Consider the following 23,562-nt stretch of genomic DNA (forward strand, 5'->3'; position numbering starts at 1 on the left):
TTTGGAGGCAACAGAGTACGGTGGGAAAAGCAAGCGATCGGTGGCTTTATTGCAGTGGGTCCATTGTACAGGGCGAGTTTGGCCCTGTTTCTTCTTGTCCTCTTGCTCCCCTTCCTCCTCCTGCCGATGGATGACAGACTAAGAAGTCCCTCACCAGGTGCCACCTGATATTGGGCTTCCCAGCCCCCAGAACTGTGAGCCAGCACCTCTGCTCATCGTAAATCACTGGGTCTCAGGCGTCCTATGCTAGCAGCACGAAATGGCCTAAGACCACGAACGACCCTCACAGGATGGCTGGGAGAAGCAGAAAGGGCCATGAAAGCTGGAAGCACGCACGGGCCAACAGTAGGCGCCCTGTCCTTCTCCAGCTGCAGCATGCAGAGCTCCGAGGGCAGGCGAGTTCTGGTGGGCGCAGGTCCCCGGGCCGCCATTCCACGTGCACTGGCCCTCACTTCTCGCCCTGAAGATGCACTGTCCAGAGCCGTGGGCTTGAGAGGAGCATGCAGAAAGCCCATGCAGCCTCCTCCTCTGGGTCTCCCGAGAACAAGGACATGCAGGACTCCTGAGGAGCGTGGAAGAGCCCAGTGCCCAGCCCACAGGAGGAAGGAGGTGCGGTGGCAGAGGGGCCCAGAGAAGCGGTGCGCCCACCGGCCCCACACACACACGCCTCTGAAAGACGCCAGTGGCTCGTTGTTCCCGCCCCTCTCCGAGTTTTGGCCTCTACATCCTCAGAGCCTCTCTCCTTTTATAAACTCTGAACTGGAAAATCAAAGACTCAGACAGCTCCTTTGCCATTTTCCACTATTTCACATTATTGTAGAAAGACTGGGGCAGTTTCCAGCCCCACAGCCCCGCCAGACCTATGCGTGTCCCCATCAGCATCCCGCCTGCCAGCTTTCTGAACTTTCTAAATATAGCTCCCTCCCCAGGCAGACAAAGACGGATCCCTGAATGGCCCTGGCCAGCTTCTGGGCGGCTTGTCAGATCCCCCAAACCACCCCCTGCACCCCGCAGGATGGGAGGGAGGAGTGGGGACAGGCAGGAGTGGCCGGCCTGGAAGGGAGCGCTGGAGCCCATGCAGCTGGCTTTTGTCGTCCAGCCATAGCGACATTTAGGCCCAGACACCCGGGGGTGTGGTCTTGGCCATGAGTTCCTGCCTCCGCCTCTGGGGACTTGTGGGGCCCAGGGCCCTGTCCCAGGCAGGCTCTGCTAAGCTGTGACTGAGGGAAAGGGGAGAAAAGGACGACCTCCCCAGGAGGAAATGGGAACAGCCTGTCTTTAGGGAAGAGCCCGACTCCGCTTCAGTCAAGCCAGGTGACTACGGCCGATTTCTCACCTTAAGTCAGTTTCTACGACTGTGAAGTGGGGATAAGAACCCCATTGAGGGAACTTGTGCCTGGTGATGGCACCAGCGGCCCTGCCATGCCTGGCCTCTGTGTCCAGGTGTGATGGGTTGCTGCCCCTGAAGGCAGGTGCTCTGCCAGGCGTTGCCTCGTGCTGTGCGGCGCTGGGTGAGGCCTGCACCCTGCCTCGGTGTAGGAGGAGTCCCTCTCCAGTCCCAGGGCCCTGCGAGGTACTTGCTCCTTCACAAAACACAACCTTGAGCCCAGAGCCCCCACAGCCTTTTAGAAGGGGAAGCAGCAGAGCCTTCCTTTCCTCTCCTTGGCCTCTTCAGATCTCAGCTCCTCAGCCATCGGGGCCCAGTTGGGTGCTGAGGCCCCTTTAAGACACTGGCCCAAATGTGGACATAACCCTTGAGCACAGGTAAGAACAACTGGAATTATTGAAAAGAATGAAACCTAGATTTCTGAGTTCCGGGCCTGGCTGTGCTTGGGGCACCAACCCACTCAGTTCGCTAAGGGTGGAGGCAGGTCCCCATCACCAGGAAAGGTGGTACCTGCTCCTACTGATTGGGGTCCTCAGGAGTGACCCTGTATGAACATCTGTACTGTACAGAAAGCCTAGTCTTCGTATAAGAGGCCACTCTGCCCCAGGACTTTGCTATTTGACACCCTCTGGACGTAGATAAGTCAAGATTAGATGTTCGGTCCCGAAGTGCTGACAGGGACAGAGATGTAGAGTTGTTGGTGGAAGCGTCAGGCCCCAGTTGTCATAAACTTGCCTCTCGGCTGACAAGCTGGTCCCCCCAGCAGGGGTGTGCCATGGGGGAAGGGGGCACTGGGTGGGTGGGGGAGCAGGTGCAAAGCTGTCTGCTGCCGTGGCCACCCTCACCGTGCACAAACTCGATGCCACAGCCCTGAGAAACATTCCCTGCTGTCATCATTGTTTTTAATAAAGGTTGAGTCAACAGCCCAAGTCGCACAACTCTTACGTGGCAAAACCAGGATTTAGTTTGTGCACCTTGGAGTCCCAAAGTTTCTAGTACGATCGCAATTTTTAAAAAGCGTGTCTGGAGTCTGCTGGGAATGACGGTTTCATGTCCCCACCTGGCGAGCTGCTGGGCTTTATTATAACAAAGGCCCCCGCTTCCTCGAGGGGATGTCGAGGAAAGAGCTCCATCAAAAACATGTCGGCAGAGGAAACCGGTAGCTTTAGTGTATTTAGATTCTTCAAAGGTCTTTGGCAAAGTTCCACACCAAAAAATTTTTCCATACTTAGAAAAAACTTAACTTTGCAGGGAATGCTTTGTCGTGCGCGGGAGCCTGTTTAGGGAAAGAAAGATCGTCCTAAGGCTCAACAAGTACTTTTCTTGATGGAGAATTGTAAACAGCAGGGTCTCACAGGGATTGATGCTGGATGGGTCTTAGCTCATATTTTTAATTAAAGATCTGGAAGAGGAAGTATATGGTGAAAATTCCAAGTCTACGAGGACTTTTGGGAAATGAGAAGCCAAATGAATGGAATGTGTATGTTTTTTGCTTTGGTTCCCAAATCGTGGCTAAGGATGAGCATTTTGTTAGCCACAGGGACCTGCAAGTGGTTTCAGCTACTCAACACGTATCTGTTGTGTGTCCACAGTGTGCCAGGCATGGTACTGGGCACAAGCATGTTATTTGGTATCATTCTGCTTTACAAAAGTGGGACGATACGGTTCTAACATGTTTGTCTGACTTTCCGATGTTTTGTAGACTCACTATGCAAAGAACGACTTCGTTCTTATGCACGTCTGCGTGGAGGCATTTCCCCATGAAATGACTGCACAATAATCAGTTCCCTCTTGTTGGACATTTCTGTTATTTCTGGATTACAACTAATATAACACTGTAGGCTTAAATATCCTTGTACTCAGATATTTGCACATATGGACAGGTGTTTCTGAGGACAGTCACCCAGAAATGACTGGGTCAGAGAACATATGCATTTAACTCTCAGGTAGATGTTGGTGAATTGCCTGCAAAAAACCCAACTTCAATTTTAGTTACCCCAAAGCATCTGGTGATGCTCATTTCTTCAGACCAACATTGGATATTATATCAGTTTCCTATTGATGCTGTAACAAATTACCACAAATTTAGTGGATTAAAACCACACAAATTTATCATCTCCCAGTTCCGGAGGTCAGAGGTCTGACATGAGGCTCGGTGGGCTAAAATCAAAGTGTGGGCAGAGCTGTGCTCCTTTCTGCAGGCTCTAGGCGAGATTCTGTTCCTTGGCCCGAGGCCCCCTTCTGTCCTCCAAGCCAAGGGCCAGTGGAGTCTCCACCACATCTCACGTGGCCTCACTCGAGACTGACTCTTCTCCTCCCTTTTCCATTTTTAAAGTCCCTCGTGCTTACAAGGCGCACCTGGATAAGCCAAGCTACTCTCCCTGCTTCAGGTCAGCTGATTAGCAAGCTTAGTTCCATCTGCGACTTGCTTTCTCCCCTTGCTGTGTAACGGCTTACCCACAGGTGCCTGGGGATAGGATGTGGGCATCTTTAGAGGGGCATTACTCTGCCCGCCACAGAGATGATCAACCTTTTTAACCTTTTCCATTCTAAGTGAACAAATGGTATTCTGCTCTTTTAAGCTGCATTTTCTTGATCATTTGTGAAATTGAATGTCTTTTTCTGAGTAGGCAAAGAAATTCTGTGGTTTTAAGTTGTCTGTTCAGACCTTGTGTCTGCCTTCCTGGGCTGCCTGTGATTCTGTGCCCAGCGGCCCTTCCTCCCTCCCGAATTCCAGCCCTCCCACTCCATTTTCTCGCTATTCTGCTTTGGAAGAAATGTCAGGAGGCTTCCGGCTGAGCTGCGCAGTCGCGGGCGTGGCGGGCTGAGACAAGGAGCGCCTTGTGACTTGCTCCAGCCCGGCGGCCTTCTCTTGCCATACGGGCTCCAGTTCTGACTCAGCCCCGTCATTGCACTCGGGCAGCCGGTCCACCCCACTCAGAGCCTCGGTTTTCTCATCCATAAAAACAGCAATGGTGTCATACCTGACATTTGAGGGTTGCTGAGAAAGTAACAGGAACAAAAGCTTCCACAGCTCCATTTGCGAGGGAGCGTCCTGGCTGTGAGCCACCAGCACCTGTGGGTGATCAGAGCAGTGGCAGAGTGGGGAGAGGGAACCCGGCAGCCGCCAGGCTGAGCTGGGTGGGGCTCTGGGGAGATGCGTAGAAGAGTAACATTAGGTTATTTCCTAGGGTATCAGACAATGGGACCTCCTTTGACACTTTTTGAGAAATTACAGTAAAGAGTTAAAGTGCTTTTCAATTATTCTGGCAGTCAGACTTTGCCTCTTCTGAAGCCCCTGTAGAGCACAGAGCGCCGTGTCCGGCGATGACTCACACACCAGGAAGCAGGGACGCCTTCGCCCTGGCCTCCTCCCATCGTCCTCCAGGGGGCTGTGGGAAGATGGTGTCTGATGGCACTGAGGGTCTTCCTAATGGGTCCTCCACTTGGTGAGCAGAGCACGACCCATGCTCTGGGGTGTGCCAGGTTACGGGGTGGCACCAGGGCTGGGGGTGCAACCGTGCTGTGCAGAGGCCAAGCCTGCAGCTGCCCTGAACCAAACACCAGTGCTGGCCAGAGGACACCCAGACCTGGACGCCAGCTACTTCCCGGTAATGTAGGTCACCTGGCTGGGGCCTCTCTGCTTCCAGCCCGCACAGGTGCTCTGAGCCTAGGCCTCGTTGGACCCTGTTCTCAGTCTTCCCTGTCTACACTGTCAGGCCTGTGGCTTCAGTTCACAGAGCAGAGGCAGGGACAGCGCTGGCCACTGAGGTCCAGGCCTGCCCACCCAGGCTTTTTTGGGTCGGGCTGCACACCTGCTTTCAGGATGGTGGATGCCCTGGGTCAGAGGGAGAAAGCAGGTCCTTCCCCTTCTGGAAGGTTTGCTGGGGCCTCTTTCTCACCTCTGGCTGCCACATCCAGAAGCCCTGAGCCCCTCGGCTCAAGGGCTAGGGTTGGAGAGTCCCTTTACCCTGAGCTATCACATTCTCTTGGGGAACCCCTTGGCCTCTGTGAGATGCCATTTCCGGCTGACAGCACAAAGAGGGCAGCTCCTACCTGCTGCCTGCCGGGAGGAGCAACCGAGTGAGACACAGACGCCAAGTCTGGCGTGGTGCTGGCACACAAAGGGGGCGATTGATGGCTGTCTTTGTCATGGCTTCCCCTCCTCTCCTGCCCTCCTTTCCCTGCTTGAAAGCAGCCGTTTCCCAGCCTGAGCCTGACAGCGCCTAGAGTGGAAGCAGCCCTGCCCCCACCAGTGACCGGTGACCCTGCAGGCCACATGCCCTCTGCCATGTCTCCCGCTCTGCGACTCGGCCTCGGGTGGGCAGAGTCTCTTCCCTCCCTCTCCCCTCCTCTCTAGCCTGGTCCAGGTGGCAGCCACAAGGGCGCATTCCAGCCACCCTCGTCTCATTTCAGAGCTGGCAGCAGCCTTTGCCTCTCAGCCAGGCCCCAGACCCAGGACCCTGAGGGGGGCTCCCTGTGGGGCAGGGCTGTGGGCTCTACAGCCCCTTCTGTCTTCACAGTCAGCAGAGCCCTGTGGGGCCTCCAGCCCTTCCTGTGCAGTCATGCGGCAGGCCCTCATTAGCACTTTTTATTAACTCCGTCTGCTCACACTGAAGACTGAGTCCCTGTGCTCCTGCCCCGGGTGTGGGTGGGGAAGGGCCGCGCACAGATGCCACGAATTGGTTGTGGGGTCCTGAGGCCCTGGGCCGCACGCACTGTGGAGGAGGCCCGCCCGGCCTGCAGGCGTCGGGGTGCTCAGGGGCCACTGACGTCCAAGTACTTTCCTGGTGATCCTGAGCGGGCCGTCAAGACCAGGGGCGGAGACGGCCTGGCCCTACCAGGGTGCTGGCTGCTGCTCTGCATCCCCCAGAACCATCCCTGAACCCCTGCACTGCATCCCCCGCCCTCCCCAGGAGTGCATCATTGACGAGGACTGTGGGCCCGGCAAGTACTGCCAGTTTGCCAGCTTCCAGTACACCTGCCAGCCCTGCCGGGCCCAGCAGACGGTGAGTATGCTCAGCGGCCCCCGGGTACAGCGTCGGGGTCATGGGGACCTGGGTGGGGCAGAAGGCCAGGGGCCCCAGGGGTCTCAGTTGGGCCTCCCGCAGTGATGGGGAGGGATCCCCAGAGAGCAGACTCCTGGAGTGAGCAGGAAGCCATCTGCAGACCTGAGGCCATGCTCACCCCACCCCTAGGTCTCTGGTCACTGCGTCTTCCTTGTGGGTGGCAGAGAAGGGGTAGAGGGGGGGAGGAGACCCTGCACCTGTCCCTTCCCTGGGGACGACCCATCCAGGTAGACAAACAGCAGTCCCCAAGGCAGGGAAAGTGCAGCCCACCCCTGGGGCTTTCTCCCAATGTGCCCAATAAGAGCAGGCAGGAGGGGGGCGCAGGAAGAGGCCAGACAGAGCGTCTCCCTCAAGGAGGTTTCACTGAGAAACATGAAGCCAGGGAAAAGGAGTTTCTCTCCACCCAACAGATGTGTTGGACAAAACCACATGGGCTCCCAGCTGTTTCTTAAGCTGCATAGAAAGACTCAGATACATAACTTCCCCCGAGTGCCATTTTTTCCAGCATTCTGACCCCCACATCTCACCAGCCACACTCCCACCTCCGCCCTCTTGACTTCCACTAGACGCCCCCCAGCCTTGGTCTCCTCTCTATGATGGGGGGCTGCAGGCTAGCCCACCTATAGCATCTTCAGGCTGGGCTGGGATGGGTTCCTGAGCACTGGGCTCTCATCTCTGCCCCCTGCTGTAGCTCTGCACCCGGGACAGCGAGTGCTGTGCAGACCAGCTGTGCGTCTGGGGTCACTGCACCAAAATGGCCAGCAGAGGCAGCAACGGGACCATCTGTGACAACCAGAGGGACTGCCAGCCTGGGCTGTGCTGTGCCTTCCAGAGAGGTGAGTGGGCTCCCCTTGGGTGCAGGAAAAGCCCTTCCCCAGCTCCACCAGACTGGGCCTCCTGGGCCATGTCCATGCCAACCACACGGGCGTGGGCTCCTGCCTCCAGGGCAGCTCCCAGCACCCACGCAGCACGTGCCCCACCATCCTGCTGCTGCCTCGGGAACCTTCCTGAAGGGTGGCTTTTCATTGCTTCCTTTGGGGCCTGCAGCAGCTCCTGTTGTCTCCCACTTTGTTCAGACCCCTCTGTCCGACTCACAAGGCCTCATCCAGCTCCAATTTACATGTCTTTCCTCTCCACTGCGCCTCGGCCCATCTGGGAATCTCACTGGCCCCAACTTTCCCCACCAAGCCCACCCCAGGCGCTTGTCGGGGCTGTGCCCAGGCTTGAGTGCCTTTGCTCCGCTCTTCACTTCTCCAGACTTCCTGGCCCTCAAAACCCGGCAGAAGCCCACCTCTGCCAGCCAGTCCTCCCTGCTTCAGCTCTCCCGGGCCGTTCGCTCCTGTGCCGAGGCTGCCATTCCTGTTTCTTCTCATTCCACATCTTCAAACTTAACTACACCTTGGGGTGGGAGGGGGGAGGCTACACCCCAGTTCTCTGCTCCCTCCCCTTGGTGCCCTCCTGCCTGGAGCTGGCACACAGGGGTGACTTTGGGCTGGTTGCAGGCCTGCTGTTCCCTGTGTGCACACCCCTGCCCGTGGAGGGTGAGCTCTGCCACGACCCCGCCAGCCGGCTCCTGGACCTTATCACCTGGGAACTGGAGCCTGATGGAGCTTTGGACCGATGCCCGTGTGCCAGTGGCCTCCTCTGCCAGCCCCACAGGTGAGCGCTCCCCTTTCTTCCCTGTTGGGGCCAAGGGCAGATGAGGTGCCATCTGTGGGGCCCCAGGAGCAAGCTTTGCCTGGGGGAGATGTATTAATATTATAGACTCCATTGAGGGTTGGTTTAACTTGAAAAGTCCTTGGGTCATGCATGTGGAGGGTCCAGTCAGCGTCAGCTCTGTAGGTCGCAGCTCATCTAGGTGCGGTGAAGCTTCAGGAGCGGATGGCCCAGGACTCCCCGTGTGGCCATGCCCCACTGTGGGCTGCCCCCTGTCTGGGCCCAGATGGGCGGGGGCTGGTGGGGGCATCGTGTTGCTGTAGGGGCCACAGAAGCCAGACCTGCAGCTCGGGGCCGAGGCGCACATTCGCCTGAGGTAGACGCTGTCAGGAAGCGATGTGAGAGGAGGAGGTGAGGAGCCCGCAGGGACAGCGGCCGAAGCCACAGCGCGCCCCAGGCTGCCATGTTCACAGCGCGCTCTGCCGTCTCTGCCAGCCACAGCCTGGTGTACGTGTGCATGCCGGCCTTTGTCGGGAGCCACGGCCAAGATGGGGACAGCCTGCTGCCCAGGGACGCCCCCGATGAGTACGGAGATGACGGCTTCATGGAGGAGGTGCGCCAGGAGCTGGAGACCCTGGAGAGGAGCCTGGCCGAGGAGATGGCGCTCGGGGAGCCTGCCGCCACCGAGCTGCTGGCAGGGGGAGAGATTTAGGTCCGGACCCGGGCCGCGGGTAGATGTGCAATAGAAGTAGCTAATTTATTTCCCCAGGGGTGCCCTCTAGGTGTGGACTGACCAGGATTTTGTCTGCGTCCTCTTCCCAGTAAATTTTCCCTCTGGCTTGACTAAAGGAGGTGCTGTGCGTTTGTCCAGCTCCCCAGACTGTTCTCCAGGTGTCACGGCTCGGGTGCTTGGGCGGGGTGAGGGCAGGACTGGCTGCTGGACCTGGTCCCGATCACTGGCCGCTTTGCCCCGACCGGGTGGCAGACGGCACATTTTGTCCTGCATCGCTTTGAGAATTGTTTAAGAGCAGGGGACGGAAGCACGTGGCGTCTCCTCATGATGGGTTTGGGCAAGTGTGGAGAAGAGTGCCCTGCTTTGCTAACATCAACCTGGCAAAAATGCAACAAATGAATTTTTCACGCCATTCTTTCCATGGGCTGCCGTCAGCTGTTGCCGATGAAATGTTCTGCTCGCTCCACATTACATGCATTCATACGTTCTGCAGTTTACTCAGCTCCTACCTCTGTGCCTGGGCGTTTTCATATGTACCATCGATTCATTCTTGCCTGGGGAGGGGGCCATTGTTCTCCTCGTCCATCGGGGATCTCAGGGGCTCAGAGACAGCAAGCTGCTTGCCCAAGTCACACAGCAAGTGAAGACCAGAGCCCATTTCCCCCAGGTGTGACTCCAAGCTCAATGCTGTCCTCCCTACCACCTCACCCTAGCCTCAGTGCCACCAAAAGTACCCCCCTAAAAATGGAGGAGAATGGGATTTCTCTTGTTTTGAGGCACATCTGGAATTAAGGTCAAACTATTAATAGTTCCCACATCCTTCTAAGATTAAACTTCTACTGTTAGAAACAGCGGTGTTCTCACTGGTGTGGGGCGGCTGTCATTCCAGTGGAGACAAATGGTGTGGACACTGTCCCCCTTTCGCAGTTGCATTAGTAACTTTGAAGGTACATGGTTGGAGCACAGGATATAAGTTAACTTGCAGAAGCAGCACTTAGGTAACTGCAGGGCCAGGATTATACATGAAATTTGCAAAATCACTTAGCAGCAACTGAAGACCGTTATTAACTACACGGAGAACATTAAACAAGACAGGCTCTATGAAATATGGTTGTAATATCCAAACTGAGAACAATGAACTGTATGCCATTCCACAAATGACATTTTCAGGTGCCATGGATTGTTTCCATCATGTATTCATCCAGAGTTATTAAATTTTAAAGTTGTACATGATTGTATTAGCATGCTTTCTTTGAGTTTTAAATTATGTATAAATGTTGTATTTAGAAATCAAGCATAAATCACTTCAAGTATTCTTCTGTAGTTCTTGGATTTCTTTTTTCCTTTTGACTTTGAATAAATATAAAATCCTCTCAGCCAGAAAAAGTAAAATAGAAATGACCTGTATTGTAACAACAACAAAGAGATTTCTTCCACAGAAGTAAATTTCCCAGACAACTGAATCACATCCCTCTTAGTATCAAAATATTTTAAATATCGTAACCATTTTTGGACAGGAAGTAGTCTTAAGAGTGTAAATGCTTCACTGTCTTCTGAAAGAACAAAAATAATATATGTGACCCTTTTCTTGGGAGCCTTCTTTAACCAAATGCAGTTCTGGGCTCTAGCACGATAACATCTTCAAAGACTACAACAACAAAGCTACTATATACTGGGTGGCAGGCACCAGATTAGGCAGCCTACCTATATTAACTCATTCACTCTGCATTGAATTCCATGAGTATTTTCTTCATTTAACAGATGAAGAAATGGAGGGGCTAAAAAGATGAAGCGATAGAGCTGGGAGTCAGACAAAAACAGGGTCTAGTACAGTAGGCCCAGCAGCTAGTAAAAAAAAACACTGATTATTTTAAGATCAAATAGGGAGCTGTTTTCTAGTCAATGTCAAAACCATCAGGACCACTCTACAGCTTTACTTGTTATTCAGCAGATAGTACTGAGAGTCTGCACGGAACCAGGTGCTGTGATACGCTCTGGGGGTGCCAAGTTGACCCAGACAGGGTCCTACCCTGAAGGCATCACAGCCTAAGGATGGAGATACAGCTAAACTGAGACAAAATTAGTTTTCTGGGCTTTCTGGGTCACGGGAGGCGGGGGGGATGCCATATAGGGGAAACTGCAAGTAATTTGCAGCAGCTGGAAGGCAAGGCAAGCTTGAGGAAGTGTTTGAAGAGGCTGAAAATTATTTCGTCCATCAAAGAATGATTGAATTTCGACATATGAATTTTGGGAAAAGGAAAAAAAAAAGTAAAAAAAAAAAAGAATGATTGAAAACATTGTAGTGAATGAGATATAACTAGGTCCCCCCCTTATGTAGCTCGAATGCAGGTATGTTATCCTCCTCTACTTTGTCGTCACCGCCATAAGAACATAAGAACATGAGAGGCTTTGCAAAATACTTAGCTGAAGTCCACCTCTGGAGTAGCCGGGGTATCTCCTTCACTCACAGTCCTAAATGGAATGTTGGGCGGGTTGGGTGGAGGTGGTACCTGAGTCTGTCACCGCTGCTCTCCCCCAGATCCAGGGCTCCTGCCAAGAAGCCGTGGCAGACCCCGTCAGTTGAGCCACTCAACACCTGTTCCCAGCCCCCCAGCAGCCAGGATGGCCACGTGACCTCGTTCTGGCAGAGGAAATGTAAGGGGAAAGCTGCCAAACTGGCAGAGTTCCTGGGAAGGTTTTTTTACCTGACAAAAGGAAAGTGGCAAACGAGAAGAGAGTCTCTGGCCTCACCCCTTTCCCTTGCCTCCTGACTCTGAGTGCAGTGCGTAGGACACGGCATCGGGCTCCGGGGCAGCCATGTCCTGCATTCCTCAGGGGGCTCGAGGCGAATCCATTTCCTTGCCTTCTTTAGCCCCTAGAGGTTGCTTGCAGTCCTTGGCTCATGGCTCCCTTCGTCTTCAAGGCCCACATAACAGCTCCGTCCCTATCAGTGCCAGCTCTCTGGCTCTCTGCAGCTGGGAAAGGTTCTCCACTTCTAAGGACTCGTGATTAAATTGGGCTCATCTGGACAATCCAGAATAATCTTCCCATGTCAAGGTCCTTAACCTTAAATCATATCTGCAAAGTCTCTTTTGCCATGTAAGGTAAATATTCACCGGACCCAGGGTTTAGGACGTGGACCTGCCACAGGAGAGTTCAAGTCCGAATCCTTGATGTTGAGGAGGAAATCCATCCGGTTTTCCACCATCTCTGGACACCTTTTTAAGTAAACCACTGATGTTATAGATAAAGCTGCTGTTAGCCTGTTATTTGAAGCCAAAAGCATTTCTGATACAGGAGCTATTTACACGATGACTAATAGCCTGAAGAACAAAGCCCCACCAGCCTGGTTCGCTGGCCTGTCACGGCTGGGAGAAAGGGAGGCAGGGCAGAGGACAGAGTTGAAGAGAGAAGTGAGAGACTTGCCGAGGTGCGAGGGAAAGAGGGCAGGGTGAGATGAGGGGCATCAAGTATTACTGTGGTCTGTGCAGCCCCTCCAGATAGTCAAGAAACGCAACTTGGTTATTCTGAGATCACTTTTTGACAGCCAGGCTGTGCTTCTAAACTCAGGGCCAGCAGCTGTGGAGCTGGGCGGCACGCAGGCTCGCTGAGCGGCCCGGCCAGCAGCAGCAGCACTACAATTGCCCTCCACGAAGATTAGAGAGCAGGTATGAAATCCCCATGTGGAAGATCGCGGTGTTTGGACAATAGATTTCTCCCTTCCCTGACTTCCCATGAGAATGGGGAGATAAGACTTATTCCCTTGGCTGAAACCTATAAGGGGAACTTTAAGAGAAACACTCATGAAATTTCCATGGGGGCTATTGACAGCTCAAGGGGGCGTGGCTGTCCAGCACATGCCAACTTGACACCCGTTTACCACAGGGAGGAGCATCAAACAAGCTCTGCTAGTTGGGGCAGCCTGGCAGAGGGGAAAGGACCACACTTTTGCATCCCCAGTGGTTCCCGAGAGGCAAAGAAGATGGATTTTGACAGCACTCACATCCCCAGAGACAGGGCCATGAAAAAAGATGAAATTAAGACTTGGTGGGGACCAGCACAGCAGGGGATGGTGGTACACACTTCAAAGGAATGTCCTGCCAGCGGGAGGTTGGCAAAAGATGTAGTCAAGTTTCCTAAGGGACCACCAATGCTGTTTGGAGTTGAGTCCTTTGCTGATAGAACTTGCAGGGCATCTACCTTCAAGTCTAGACAAGCATTAACAGTGACCAGAAAGGGGACAGTCACCTGTCCCATCAAGAGGCTGCTCATGTCAGTGCATGTCTTTCTCCCTCTTTCTTACCTTTTTTTTTTTTCAGCATATTATAGGGGTACAGATGTTTAGGTTATGTATGTTGCCTTTGCCCCCCCTCCCCCCTAAGTCCGAGTTTCAAATATGTCCATCCTTCGGGTGGTGCGCATTGCACTCTTTGTGTATGCATATACCCATCCCTTCCTCCCTCCTCCCCCCTGCCCAACATCCAATAGATGTTAGTCTTATACGTGCACTTATGTGTTGATCAGTCAATATCAATTCCATGGTGAGTACATGTGGTGCTTGTCTTTCCATTCTTGGGATACCTCACTTAGTAGAATGCGTTCCAGCTCTATCCAGGAGTATACAAGACGTGCTGAATAGTACTCCATGGTATACATATACCACATTTTATTAATCCACTCATGTATTGATGGACACTTGGGTTGTTTCCACATCTTTGCAATTGTGAATTGTGCTGCTATAAACATTCGGGTGCAGGTGTCTTTCTTATACAGTATCATTTGTTCTTTTGGGTAGATGCCCAGTAATGGGATTGCTGGGTCGAATGTACTTCTACTTGTATCTCTTTAAGGTATCTCCATATTGCTTTCCACAGAGGTTGCACTAGTTTGCAGTCCCACCAGCAGTGTATGAGTGTTCCTATCTCTCTGCATCCACGCCAACATTTATTGTTTTGGGACTTTTTGATAAAGGCCAGTCTCACTGGAGATAAGTGATATCTCATTGTAGTTTTGATTTGCATTTCCCTGATGATTAGAGATGTTGAGCATTTTTTCATGTTTTTTGGCCATTATTCTGTCTTCCTTACCTCTTGCAGTCAGTAGAGCTGGTGCAGAACAGGACTAACCACACACACCCTCCTTTCTGTTCCCAGCAGGGGGCAGCACATTTAGTGGGCACAGTGTGTTGGGGGGAGATTGGAATGAATGACTAAAACTTTAAGATCAGATTTTCTTAATAATGCAAAGTGACTTAAAGTTATAGGATTGCAAGAAGAACTTGGTGAGAGCCTACTTCCCAGCAGGAAACTGCATTTGACAGAACACATTTGGCATAGTTATTCTCGCTAAGTTGATTACTCTCTAAGTGGGCCACGTAAGCATTTTAAGAGGTTAAAAACAGTGTGCTCTCTGTTGGAGGTGTGTGGGGGACAGCAGGTGGGGAGCACAAAAAGCAGAAGGAAGCAGAGCTTGGTCCCTACCTTTAAGGCAAAGTTATAAGCTCTACTAAAAATCCAGGACCTGGTGAATCCTCAGACTCTAACCAATCAACTTCTCTTGCGCAGAAGAGCTGGTGAGGGCCGTGAAGAGGTGGCGCTGTCACTGGGAAGGGGCAGAGCACTGTTCCCGACACTTCTGTGCCCTCCTAGGTTGACCCCACTGCTGGCTGCACTCCTTTCCAAATGGTACTCTGTGCTTCAGTGCGTTCTTGACTTTGTTTAACATTATTCTTGATGTTTCTGGAAGCCAAGTGTTGAAAATTAACACTGTCTAATCACATGATCGTAGACTCCACGTACTATACTTTAGACTACAATTTCCAAGTCTCAAGTGCAAGAGTTGGTTACGGCCTTGATGCTGAACAAAAAAACAAAATCCAGAGGGAGAACTACAGTATCTAATTGAAAAGGAAATACTAGCGAATGAACCAGAATAAAGGATTTTATTGTATTCCATACATTCACAGGTCACTTCCAGATTTAGTAACAACACTGCAATGCTATGATGCTGTGCACTCATTTAGCTCAGACCACAGGGTAAGTTTGTAGTTCTCTCCTGCTCTCTCGGACTATAGATGGACCACAATACCTTTCCCAACTGTGGCCTGGAAACTGCCTGCTATTTATTTCGTTTATTTTCTGACTGAGGCAAAGGTTCACCCCATCTTCTCAGAATTTTAAAGTACTTTCGATTCCATTACAAAAAAGATCACCAACATTCTAGGGCCCCTTCACACACTACTTTTACCTATCGTGACTATTCTTCCTTACATATACGTCCTTAGTTTGAGAAGTGGATTTTCAATTAGCAAATTTCTGTACAGACCAGTTGAGCACGGCATGGTCCTGAAACCACAGCTTTGGTTTCTTTGGCCAGAATGCACCCCTTGCCTTAAGCGCCTGCCTCAGGAATGCAGGTACTTGGTTCTCATGGGGTGTGAGTGATTGATACAACCTCCTGTCCCACATGAAAGCTCTTCAAAACCTTTGCATGCCCTGTGGGGAGCAGGGACACAATTTATTGCATGTGGCCTGCCTCAGCCTCAGGAGATAGGCAATCACCAGGCTCCACTGCCCCTGGGCTCAGGGCACTTGATCCCCATTTGTCATACTCAATGTGTTGGGCTATAGATGCTCACTTGATTCTCTGAAGCTCGGGGAGGCTGATACATCTTAGCCTTTACTGAAATTATTAAAGTGAAACCTTGTTTTCACTCTATCAGGCACTGAAAAGCAAGAAGCTTTTATTTTTTCTTCTCTATAATGAAATATATTTTCTCTACTCTTGGTATCTGTAATATGCCTGCAATTAGATGTAGCAGTTAACACAAAACAAACAAACAAAAACAGAGCAAAAGGCACAGACTAAGGAGCAGGTATGAGAAGAATTTTACCATTTACTCTAGGAATACTAAACCAAACCAAACAAACCAAAACACGCTTCAAAGCCCATTTCGTTTGCAAGTCGGCCTCCTCTCTGCTATAGGAAGTCAGTCCTTGAAAGCAGAAACCCTAATGTTCCCTGTATCCCAAGTCAGCAGGCCTGTATCAGAACCAAATAGCTGTCCTCTTACATCAGAAAATCTAAGTGATCTGAAAGACAATTCATCACAAATGGTTCAAATTTTCTTCTCAGAACATCACCAATCCCACTAATGCAAACTCACAACATTACTTCAATCAAATTTAGCTGAATGCTACAGTTTACATGGAATAAAAATTAGCCAGAAAAATACCTTAGAAAAGACTTTTTTTCCTTGTGGAATCCAAGAGACTTTTAAGACATTATGAATTCTCAATAATTACATATATTCAAACGCAGAGTCAACATCTGCTAACACTATTTTCTAATTTTATCTTTCTTAAAAGGAAAAAAGGGTAAAAATCTGATTTTGAAATATTGACAAGATCCCCCAAAGTTAGATATTAACATCTTTTCATCTCTTATGAGAATTTACTGTAAATATACCTTTATCATAGAAATATTCAATATACATGTTACAAAACGTTATATTTAAAGATGACCAAATCTATTCTTTACGCACATTCTTCATCCACAAGTTTAATGACTAAAATAACACAACAGAATGAACAAATGTTTTATTGGCATGTTCATTGTTGTAAACAGCATCTGGCATGAAAAAGTTTTACCAAAACCTTTTTATTGATTTTTATAAATTAGATGGTATTTCAAAATTTATGTAGAGTTGTGTTCATTGAGTACTTTTATTTAGCAAAGCAAAAACTTGCTGATTCTAAATAGACTTTGCAATGAAATCATGTTGACTGCATCAGTCTGTACCATGACCTGACCTTACTAGCAAGTTTATTCAGTAAGATGTTAAGACGTTTCCCCAAAGGTAAACTACATGTAACTACAAATTGACTCTAAAAATTAAAATTGGACTTACAAGCATTCTAGAAGATTCAAATTGAAGTAAATCTTCAAAAATAAATGTATAAAGAGAAAAATAATTTGAAGCTGCTGAACAGAAAAACCTCATCAACAAGAGCAAATACAATCCTATGGGACCCAGCACTGAGGAACCTCACTAAGGATTACATTTACATAGGTTGTTATACTTCTCAATGTACACAAATGTACATAATGAATATGTGAAAAGAATAATCATGGGAAATAGTTGAACTGCAATTATGATAACTCAACAGGATCAATTTTATTTACATGCTGAATAAACGAGTGAAACATATTCTCTACATCCACAACTTAAGTACAATCAGTTATAATTACAATACTGCAGCAATCTGAGCTGCCACCTGCGGGAAGTGGTCTAAGGGAAACTTCTGATGTTCCAGAATAATGTTCTTAATACTTTGCAAAAAATGAAACAAAATAAAAAGACAATTTCACAATTCTTTACTGGGTTACGGCTGGTTCTAAGAATTTCTTTCTTCAGCTCCTATTTTTGCTGCTTTCCAAGAGTCAACATATGTTGCATTTACTTCTGAATTGTCAATGAGGTAATGTGTGTATCAGTGAAATAAACAGAAAATTCATTCATTCATGGCCTTTGCACAGCTTTTATTATTAAGCTATGAGCATCCTGTTTGAAAGCTAGTTTTACTAGCAGCTATGTGCACATTTGTCCGCAATAAAAGAAGTTTACTCATTCCCCTTCCCCCTTTTCTAGTAGCAGGTTTTGCTTTTTGTTTTTTTATTTCTTTGCACATCCCTTTTCACTTTACAGTACATTTGACTATAGTGCACAACATGATTCCAAGTCAAAACAGTGGCCCACTGGGCACTGAGCTTCTGATTGGTGAAGGGCAGTCCAATCAGTGCTGGTGTCACTGGGTTACCCCAACCATGTCCCGCCATAATGGCACTACCCCGTAGTAGTGAACCATCTAATTAAAACCAAAACTCCCCCAGGGAAAATGCTACACTAGCAGAGTCAGTCTTGAGTCAGATCTTTATTTGGTGCTCCATCCAGGTATATTTTTAGTGCTTTCTCTTTACGAGGTGAGTATGTTACACGATGTCCAGTCTTCTGGAGTCGACTACTTTCTTTTTTCATCAGTTCGTTTCTTTGCTCATCTGTCAACTCCATTAATTCTTCTGTTTTATCCCTATATTTAAAATATTAATGAAACATCAGACCAGTAGAGCCATCTGCCTCTATTAATTTACATTTGAATGCTATGATGCTCCTCAGCAAGATAATGTAATCTGATTGTCACTGGTGAAGTTATATAATCTCATATACTAGGATGCCCTATATTTCTAATGTGTTTATCATATTAACACATCGTTCTCTTGTAAAAATGACATAGAATAATTTCCATGTTACTAGTAGTAGTAATAATAGCTATAATCTATTGAACATCTATTGATAAAAGGCATCGTGCCAGTTGTTTTAAATGCAATAGCTCTAATTCTTATAAAATCCTGCAAGATAGACATTATTGTCGCCATTTTATAGATGAGGACCTAGGTAAATAACAAAGCTATATTTGAACCCACATCTTTTAGGATCCAATGACTATTCTTTTTCCTCTATATTTGTGCTGTCCAACACCAAAGCCACTAGCACATGAAATACGCCTGGTCCACACTGAGATGTGCTGGAAACATAACATGCAATGTTTTTCTAAGACTTGGTACAAGAAAAAGAAGTTAAATATTTCATAAATGATTTTTTTTTGTATCGCTAATATGTAATGATAATATTTTAGATGTACTGGATATAAAAATTTGTTTAAATGAATTTCACCTGTTTCTTTTTACTGTTTTTAGTGTGGCTACTAGAAAACTTCAAATCATAATGTCTGGATCTCATTGTATTTCCATTGGTTAATGCTCCTCTATTATATCATAATAATAGTAAACACATTTACATAAAGTATTTATACATACCAAAAATGTTTTACCAGTAAAAGCAACAAAAACATCGTGAATGTTACCTATAAAATATGACGGCACCATCATCACAGATATAAAGAGGCCAAACATTCAGGGTAGAAACTTTAGGATTCCAGTCCAAATCCTGATGAATATCGAGGACAGAAATATCACAGGGAAAAGTTCCTCTACCCTAAGAAGAAAAAGAATCAATGAATAAATCATGCCATTAGCCACATTTATCATACACTAATACACAGATGCAAACGTTCTCAGGGCTTTACCTTAGCAAATTCAATATCTTCCAAAGGAATCCCACTGATTTCACTAAGCTGTAAAAAAACACAAACAACATTTTATTAGAGTTCATTCAAAAAAATAAACTTGCTCAGAAGATTTATTTTACTCCAGAAACAGAAATAGCTTGATTTTAAAAAATATATGTCTGATATAAAAAATTAGAAGAAAATGCAGAAAGTGTAATTCTGTCCTCTGGCCACCCTGCAAATACCATGTCCAACAAATAAGAAGTTAGTGTATTCCTTCCAGACTTTTTCCTATGCATATACAAACTGCATTCATATATTTCTAAAACATGTAAGTTTTATTTATAAGCTATCTCTATATAATAATTTTATACAGCCTATATAGAAGAACAGGATACAGAGTAACCTCATTCTCTTCAATATCTCAACAATATACCATTTCATCTCCTATTGATGTACACTGAGACTGTTTTCAATTTTTCCCAGTTATAATGCTATGATGTACACCTCCATGGATATCCTTGCACGTTTCTGCAAATACTTCTATAGATCAAATTCCTAGATGCTGAACTGCACATCTGAAATGTTGATAAACAATGCCAAACTGAACCCTGAAAAAAATATCAATTTATATACTTATCACAGGTGTGTGATATTAACTGTTTCCCCCAAACCTTGACAACTCCAGGTATTTTTTGATTTTCTAAATCTTCACCAATTTAAGAGTAAAAATAGTGTTTTTGTTTTAATTTGTATTCCTTTTTCTATGAATTGCCTATTGTTTTTTGCCTATTTAAAAATAAGATTGTTACTTTTTTTTCTTATTAAGGTAGTAGCTCCTTATAAATTATGGACACCAAGCATAATCAATGTTTCAAATGATTTCCTGCCCAGTTTCTTGTGTTTTAGCTTTGTTTATGAGTTGTTTTTTAAATTCTCTTTTTTGGCTATTCAGAAGATTTAAGCTTTTATATGGTCTACTTTTTCTTTTTTTGGCTGCTGGTATTATGCTTACAAATATCTTCAGGATTATGAGAATATTTTTAATATTTAACATTTTAAATATTTTCATCTAGTACATTTACCATTTTATTTTCATATAAATTTAATACATTTAGAATTTATTTTTGTGTTAGGTGTGAAGTATGGAAATAAAACTTTTTCAAAATGCCCATTGTTCTAGTACCACTGATTGAAAAATTCACCCTTTCCCCAGAGATCCTTAGATTTCCTACCTTAAATACAAAATGCAAAATAGACCTTCATCTGGATTCTCTATTCAATTCCACTTCTTCTGGTTTTTTTAGACTTACAGCAATTCAGTAACTTCTAACTAATCCTAATGACTTACGACAAAGCTGATCTAAGTAACAGAAAATGAGGGTCCACTTCTGAATGGCCAGGAGCCAAAGTAAATTTTCAAAGCATCAGGAGCTAAGAAACAACCAGAGTGTGGCACAAGGTGTAACAGAGACCAAGAAAGAAAGGTTGCTGCATCAGTGTTTAGTACTCGCTTCCTAGGCTGTCTCTTACGGAATGTGAGGAAAAACGGGTATTAGCTCATTTTGTTTAAAATGAACTTACCCTCTCTCGCAATTCATCAACACTACTGCTTTCCAGCACAACCTCCTGGAAGGGATCCAACTTCATCTCTGAAGGCCTCCACCGTCTTGACAAAACTGCAAGCTGTGACATGGACTTCATCTTCTCTACCCCTAAGAATATGCAAGATTAGGCCATCATTCTATTTCCTCTACAGGTTCATAACTTGACTGTTCCATACTGCCTCACTAAACTAAAAGATTTACTTCAAGTGTTATTCTTAAAAAGTAGGCACAAAAAGCCCAATTATCCCAAGGAGTTTTTCTTTTTTGTTGTTTTTAAAATTTTTTTTTCACTACACATTGTGGATAGTCACCAAGGAGTATCTGAGAATGGAATATTTACTCTCTTCCCTCCAGTCTTAGAAGGTAATTTCTCCTTTTGCAAGCTACCCTCAACCAGTACTCCTGATTCCATGCAACCTGACTCCTGCTGGACACTGCTTTAATTACTCTCTTCTCTGGATCTCCAAGCTTTGCTTCTCCTTTGATTACTACCCCAATCTAAAATTATAATCAAACCATCTTCGCTTTATTGTCTTCTTTTACTCAGGCTATTGTTAATCCTTCTCTTTTCATTTACTCCCAAATTTACTGATTCTTCAAAATTGTCACTTTTCAAGTGTCAGCTCAATTGTCACTTTTCTCTCTGATGTACACAACAACAACTTCTAGTGATTCAGTCCCTCAGTACCTATCATTTCAGAATGACAGGCGTGCAGTTCTGTTTCTTCCACAGACTGTGTGGATCTGGAGGGCAATCAATGGTTTTCATTCAATTTTGTAGTACCAGGGATTAGCAGTTATCTGGCAAATTACAGGTCAATAAATGTTTCTTGGATTTAATCACATATTTCTTACTCAATTATTTTGATGCTAGAACACACTGAAATAATATTGATGCAGGTGTCAAACATCCAGGACCATTTGCAGACTAATCCATACCCAGCTAATACATACCCAGTACTTCCTCACAAGGGTGACATCTCTATCTTTCATGATCTCTTTCTGGCACACCCAGAAACAGTTATTATTTGCTAAGTCTCCAGACACTGAAGGAAATCACAATCTGGAGTACCTGCCTACACACCACAGTAGATAGTGTCCTGGTTGTTCCCTGCCTCCCCAGTTAACTTGTCAATTAATCAGAATTTCAACCATCTAATTTAAACCAAATTAGATGTGAAATAGCCCGAAACAGGTGAGGCGTTAGTGTTATTGAACCCTCTAAAAACTAGCATAATCTTACTTTAAAACATCCAGAATTGATATTTTAATTTCTATAGGAAAAAAAGGAAAATTAAAATTTTCCTAACACCAAAAAAGAATACAGCACTAGTTTTTTTACTTTGATGTGATCTCTTAAAAGCCAACTTTCCCCCACAGCTTCCTCCAAAAAAAAACAATACTCTACATGTACCACGACTGATAATGAAAACCAGGAAGTATAACAAATACCTCTGACAAATAGGCCTATTACTTGGACCTCTTCTAGATCATTGTTATGTGTTGAATTTTGTCCCCCTCCATGCCCCCCGCACCAAAAGACATGTTGAAGTCCTAATCCCTAGTACCTCAGAATGTGATCTTAACTTGGAAATAGGATCTTTACAGTGGTAATCAACTTAAAATGAGGTCATCAGGGTGGGCCCTAATCCAATATGACTAGTGGTTTATAAAGAGGGGAAATCTGGATAGTAACAGACAAGCCCCCAGGGAGAAGACCATATTAAGGTGAGAGCAGAGATTGGGGTGATGCATCTACAAGCCAAGGATTGTCAAAGATGGCAACAGACCACCAGAAGCCAGGAGAAGAGGCATGGAACAGATTCTTCCTTACAGCCCTCAGAAGGAACCAACTCTACCAATACCCTGATCTCAGACTTCTAGCCTCCAGAACTGAGAAAAGAAATTTCTAGTGTTTAAGTCACCCAGCCTAGGAAACTAACACAGACATTGTTCTCAAATCTCGGATAAATTATCGGTACCACAGCCTCAATACAAAATAAGACATAATGAAAAAAGAAACTAAATAACAAACATGGCTAAGAAAATATTATTAGGATTTCCTTAAAATGTACTAAAAATCTAACTTTGAAATTGTAATTTCCCTGTAAGGAAATATTCTCAAAATAGAGAAAAGAAGAAATATTTAAAAGGCAAATGAGGACTCAAGCTGTACAAAAGCAAATTATGTAACCAAACCTGTGTACCCCCATAAAATTCTGAAATAAAAAAAAGGGCAAATGAGACCCAGAGAAAGATTGGAGAAAGCTGAAATAATTTAAGCAGTTATAGTAGGACACAGGGGAAGAAAATAAAACTCCCAAGGATTAGACACGAGAAGGAATCACATCAATCCATAATATCAATATCTTTATGCTTAATATAACACAAAAATACTATAACATATATTAGATTCTTCATGACTCATTATTTGATTAAAAACTATATGCTTCTATTAGTTCTAGACTCTAGAATCTAGAGTATTTCTAATTTCAAGTATTTCCTCACAAAAATATTGAAAATACCATCAAGAACTTCAAGGAAAACCTCCCAGTTGCTGGAAATATTAATATCTTCTTCATAAATATGATAATCCAAAAAGACAGTGCCAGGATTCTTCCATGTTTTTTTCCTTAGACGAAACCTACAAATGTGATAAGACATTTAAAACTACTATAATTTGAAATTTTTAACTTAAAAAATTGACATTAATCTGACACCAAGGCAAATCAAACTATGTTCAAATATAAAAGTCCAATGGTTACTCATTAAAATTTGGAGAAAATGTAATGAAATGCTCCCAGTAATTCAAATGTAGAATTCTCCAGAGGAAATTCAAACAAACTTCCAATACTCTTGCTTAGTCCTATTAATTTAATCTGCAGTACTAAAATTCTGACTAGTATAGGAATTTTAATTCTTCTAGTTTTAGAAAACCATACTAGTCCATCTCAATTGACCACACAGTCTTTCTTCAAATTGT

At 46.1% G+C, this 23,562-nt stretch overlaps 2 protein-coding genes across 5 annotated transcripts in view; one reads left to right on the plus strand and one right to left on the minus strand.

Moving 5' to 3' along the window:
- DKK3 (dickkopf WNT signaling pathway inhibitor 3) overlaps nt 1–9,969 on the plus strand; it is a 41,866-nt gene extending 31,897 nt beyond the window's left edge. The window contains exons 5-8 of one of the 2 annotated variants that reach the window (XM_012654374.1): nt 6,304–6,396; nt 7,148–7,292; nt 7,959–8,115; nt 8,570–9,969. In XM_012654374.1, coding sequence (XP_012509828.1) covers nt 6,304–6,396; nt 7,148–7,292; nt 7,959–8,115; nt 8,570–8,858 — 684 coding nt within the window. In that variant the 3' untranslated portion in view covers nt 8,859–9,969. The remainder of the gene's footprint in view (nt 1–6,303; nt 6,397–7,147; nt 7,293–7,958; nt 8,116–8,569) is intronic. The other variant, XM_012654375.1, reaches the window with a different exon arrangement.
- A 7,027-nt stretch (nt 9,970–16,996) lies between these two features.
- USP47 (ubiquitin specific peptidase 47) overlaps nt 16,997–23,562 on the minus strand; it is a 115,674-nt gene continuing 109,108 nt past the window's right edge. For all 3 annotated transcript variants that reach the window (XM_012654407.1, XM_012654406.1, XM_012654405.1), the window contains 5 exons: nt 23,105–23,223; nt 20,557–20,687; nt 18,991–19,038; nt 18,769–18,899; nt 16,997–17,934 (listed from right to left, as the gene is read on the minus strand). In XM_012654407.1, coding sequence (XP_012509861.1) covers nt 17,760–17,934; nt 18,769–18,899; nt 18,991–19,038; nt 20,557–20,687; nt 23,105–23,223 — 604 coding nt within the window. In that variant the 3' untranslated portion in view covers nt 16,997–17,759. The remainder of the gene's footprint in view (nt 17,935–18,768; nt 18,900–18,990; nt 19,039–20,556; nt 20,688–23,104; nt 23,224–23,562) is intronic.

The sequence above is a fragment of the Propithecus coquereli genome, unplaced genomic scaffold (genome assembly GCF_000956105.1).
Source record: "Propithecus coquereli isolate 6110/MARCELLA unplaced genomic scaffold, Pcoq_1.0 Scaffold44, whole genome shotgun sequence".
NCBI lineage: Eukaryota > Metazoa > Chordata > Mammalia > Primates > Indriidae > Propithecus > Propithecus coquereli.